The sequence below is a fragment of the Lolium rigidum genome, chromosome 2 (genome assembly GCF_022539505.1).
Source record: "Lolium rigidum isolate FL_2022 chromosome 2, APGP_CSIRO_Lrig_0.1, whole genome shotgun sequence".
Lineage (NCBI taxonomy): Eukaryota > Viridiplantae > Streptophyta > Magnoliopsida > Poales > Poaceae > Lolium > Lolium rigidum.
The window spans coordinates 260,868,634-260,872,795 of NC_061509.1; the positions used below are offsets into that span (position 1 = coordinate 260,868,634).

The 4,162-nt window shown below is 43.8% G+C and overlaps 1 protein-coding gene across 3 annotated transcripts; it reads left to right on the forward strand.

Annotated features, from left to right (window-relative positions):
* Positions 1 to 347: 347 nt before the first annotated feature.
* LOC124693344 (serine/arginine-rich splicing factor RSZ21-like) lies at positions 348 to 3,173 on the forward strand. Of its 3 annotated transcripts, none has more exons than XR_006999989.1 (7): positions 348 to 436; positions 1,082 to 1,183; positions 1,732 to 1,820; positions 2,112 to 2,379; positions 2,647 to 2,772; positions 2,871 to 3,010; positions 3,121 to 3,173. XR_006999989.1 is itself a non-coding variant. In XM_047226820.1 (6 exons), the coding sequence occupies exons 2-6, from the start codon at positions 1,095 to 1,097 to the stop codon at positions 2,905 to 2,907; spliced, it is 609 nt and encodes a 202-aa protein (XP_047082776.1). In that variant the 5' UTR covers positions 348 to 436; positions 1,082 to 1,094; the 3' UTR covers positions 2,908 to 3,173. The 3 variants fall into 3 exon arrangements, 1 of the variants encoding a protein (XP_047082776.1); XR_006999990.1 differs by having other exon boundaries at positions 3,124 to 3,173; XM_047226820.1 differs by having other exon boundaries at positions 2,871 to 3,173.
* Positions 3,174 to 4,162: the final 989 nt, after the last annotated feature.

Below are 4,162 nucleotides of genomic sequence, written 5' to 3' on the forward strand. Positions count from 1 at the left end.
GGCTTTAAGGGTTGTTCATATTATTTATTCATTTATACTACATTTGTTCCAAAATAAATACGTCCAGATACATTCGTATTTATGCAACATTGACACTTATTTTGGATTTTTTATTATTATTAGCATAGTTTTTTATTTTAAGATTAAGAAAAATATAGGCATAGTGAACATAATAAAGCGACGGCTTCACCCGTTATCTTACAGCCCAGCCCAACAAGCCCACTAGCCCAGTGTCCCCGGGAGTACACGCCTAAAACAAAATAAAAGGCAGCCCCACGTACATCATCAGACTCTCTCTCTCTATCTCCCTCCCCAGTAGCCCCGCTCCCGGAAGCTTCTCATCCGCGCCGCCGCCGCCGTAGCAGCCGCGCCGTGCCGCGGAACTTGGCCGCCCGTGCCAACTCCGCGCCCGGATCCCCACCTCCTCCGGGGGAAGGTAAACCCGATCTCCTGTCTGATTCCAGTCTCCGCGACCCTCCGCGGCATCCAGTCTCGGAACCCTAGAAACAGATCGGTTTGTTGTTACGGCCGTCCCGTCAAGATATTCCGAGCTAGATGCGCGAATCGGGTGGTTTAATTTCACAGTTTCTATAGTCGCGGTGGTTCTGGAATCTGGACGGATGTTGACCAAAATTGTTTGATTCATTTGCTCGTCCAGATTCAGTTTTCGTCATAGTACTAAAAGTTGGGGGTTCTTCAGAATGAGTGCAATTACCTCCTTAATTTGTGATATTTGTTTTCTGCACATGGATATGGGAGCTGGATTGTGCTGCTGCTCCGGGCTGTTTTAGTTAGAGCTGTAGCTGAATTTGTCGTTAACCTGACTCTCCAGATCTCCAGAGTGCAGATTCGGGCCAGTCTACTGTTGATGTCTGATACGGTTTTGTCTCGATCTGAATGAGCTTAGAACGACTGTTCTTCGTAAATAGCTTCGGAAACTTGCTAGCTAGTCTTATATTGTGCAACATGTAGTTGGTGATCTGATAGCGTGAATCTTTTTGACCTTCCTGCCGTGTTGCTCATATACCTTGGGAAGAGGGGAACCCTCATTATAACTTCTTCCTCTCTTCACTGAACCCAGGGATTTGTTCACCATGGCCCGTCTGTATGTTGGCAACTTGGATGCCCGAGTGACTGCTGGGGAACTTGAGGATGAGTTTCGTGTATTTGGAGTTTTGCGAAGGTTGGTTTCTGTTTAAACCATTCACCTTCCTCTTTTCAATATATTTTGCCTTTGTTGCATTGTTATATGTGGGTTGTGTCATGTATGAATTGACTTATTGTTACCGGGATGACAGTGCCTTCTAAGTTCTAAGGGCTGTTTTATCTTTCAAGCAGTTACGATGTTGTGTTGACCATTGCAACTGTTAGTTATGTATGTGTGAATTCCCTCTAAATAATTTTGATGTATTTCATTTTGTGAACTTAAATGTTCAACTCTGTCCTTTTGCCCATTAAACAAATTCAACTTCTAGTATTGCTTGTTGGGTAGGATCTCTGAGACATACTTCTTTATGTCTGTTTGGACACTTCTTCATTTCAAAATTGTGGTTCATATCTCTTGAGACTGAGACTTGTATCAGTATTTAGTTGCACACTGAGCAGATGGGCTGATCAATTGTAGCATTGTAAATATACTCAATGTCATGGTGTATATTAGCATGGTCTTTTGGACTTCAGATTTTGTCTCCGTTGCCTGACATGTTCAGCTGACTGTTGTATTCAATGCAGTGTGTGGGTTGCACGCAAACCACCTGGTTTTGCGTTCATCGATTTTGATGACAAGAGGGATGCTGAGGATGCACTTCGTGATATAGATGGTAACACAACTATTTCTCTTAGTGTCAGCTTGTTTGAATCTAGGACAGGACATTATACTTTACCCATCTATCTAATTTTTATAAGAAATGTCTGATCAGCAAAACATGTAGAGCAGGCTTTCAATGGTGAACTTGGAATACAACCTCTTTCCTTTTAGTTCATATACATCCTAGCCAGTCTTCTCTTAGGATGTGAAGTTTGCTGTTTGCGTGCACACTTTCCTATCATCTAGGTGATATCTCATCCGTGACTAGTAGATTATATTCTGAAGTATGATTTATCTTTAACAGGAAAGAATGGATGGAGGGTTGAGCTGTCTCGCAATGCCAGTGGCCGTGGCGGTGGCCGTGATGGTGGCGGTCGAGATGGTGGTGGTGGTCGTGATCGGCATGGTGGGTCCGACATGAAATGTTATGAATGCGGTGAATCTGGTCACTTTGCTCGTGAATGTCGTCTGCGTATTGGTGCTGGAGGTCTGGGCAGTGGAAAGCGTCGCAGCAGGAGCCGCAGCCGCAGCAGGAGCCCTAGGTACCGCAGGAGTCCGAGCTATGGTAGAAGGTAACCTTTTTTTGTTAATGCTCTGCAAACTATTTTAGTCATCAACAGTTTGGCATTCATCCTTGTCATTCTTTATACTGCGTAAAGATGGATGGCTGTGCTTTAGAACTTAGAAGTCTTTCAACCGTGACAGGCTTGGGTGGCCCTGATTTTTATTTTAAGTTACTCTATTTGGTTCTGGTCAGGCTTCTCTAGTTTGTGGTCATTATATGCATACGACCAGGATGAAAGGAATGAACTCTTAGAAACTAACTACTCTGCAAACAGAAGTTACAGCCCCCGTGACCGATCTCCAAGGCGTCGCAGTGTTTCTCCAGCGCCAGCCCGTGGGCGCAGCTACAGCAAGTCACCACCACACAACCGTGGCCGTGATGATTCTCCTGATGCTAAAGGGTAATAGAATTTAGTAAAACTATTACTGGTTTGCTTTGTTTTAATAGTTTCATAAAAAATATTGTGTCCCATTCTCACACATGACTGCTTATATGCAGTGATGGAGGTGCCAGGTACCGACGCAGCAGGAGTTAGGCCTGAAGCCTTTGACCCATGCATGCTCTTCAAGAGAACTTACCATTTGCCCTGCGTGCTAGGAATACTAAGACCTGACGTCAACTTCTTGACTTCGGTTAAGGTTTTCAACTTATCTATCTTTCAAGCTCGTTTCTGGTTCTGTCATTAAAAACCTTATGTGATGGATGTAGTATGCAACTAAGACCTATTACCTTTCTTCTGTGTGTTAAGAAGGCATCGTCCTGCACTTCTGCTTAAACGACTCAGCGAACTCCGTCTCTTCAGTTGTTGTCTTCGTGCTTTTGTTGTTCGCTCTTCATTCTTCGCACGCATTTACTGCTTCACGCAAAGTTGCAAGCAAATGAGAATCTTCCATTAGTGCCTGCCTGCAATGCCTCACCCCGACTGAAATTCTTCGGTGAAGATGCAGCCTCTTCACAAACTAGTAATCTCTTTATCTCAAATTGGTAAGTTTGGGTGTACTGACAAGTGCAACTTGTTACATTATTGGATCACTAATTTTCTGTATAGAGCAAGGTGTCAGCAAGGTATGATAATGCACCCACTTGGGTGAAACTAAATCTACATCTTCATTGCGAGAAAATGGGCCTTCAGCTGCATTCTGTAGTTGACCATCAAGGAATTTGATGAGGCCGGCTTCACCAAGAGTCATTGCCCGTTTAGACAGTTCTACGGACTTCACCCTTGGCTCCGCAGTTCTGCTCTTCACATTCTGCACGCTTCATATGTTATCCTTGACAAACTGGAGCATCTTCCCTGCCCGCTGCCTTCTACCTGCACTGCACTGCATAGTCTCCGTAGTACCTCCAGCCATCAGATAAAATAGGGTTTTCTGCTTACTTTTTGTCCTTGCTTATATGTATGAAACATAGTGTACTGTCCATTCAACACATCTGTATTTTAGCCCTTTTTTTTACCTTAGACATCCAAATATGAACCCTGGCTGGAAATTCTAATCAAATCCCCTAGTTTTTGTCAAATGTTCTTCATTCTGGAAATCCTTTTCCACTGAAGGCTGGGGCTTTTCAGGGCTTTGCTGTTTTAATCTTGGCATGACTGTGAGCATTGAAATTACCTGGCTTGCTGACTAGTACTAGCTGGTCACCTTGGGCCATTTGATGTTTCTGTAGATAGAGCGGGCTGAATACTGTTTTGAGTTTGCATGGTTGTTTACCTGTGTTGGGAGGTTTACCTGCTGCTTCATTTTCTTCTTTTTTCCTTTGTACACAAAAGAAACTCAGGGCCTGTTTGG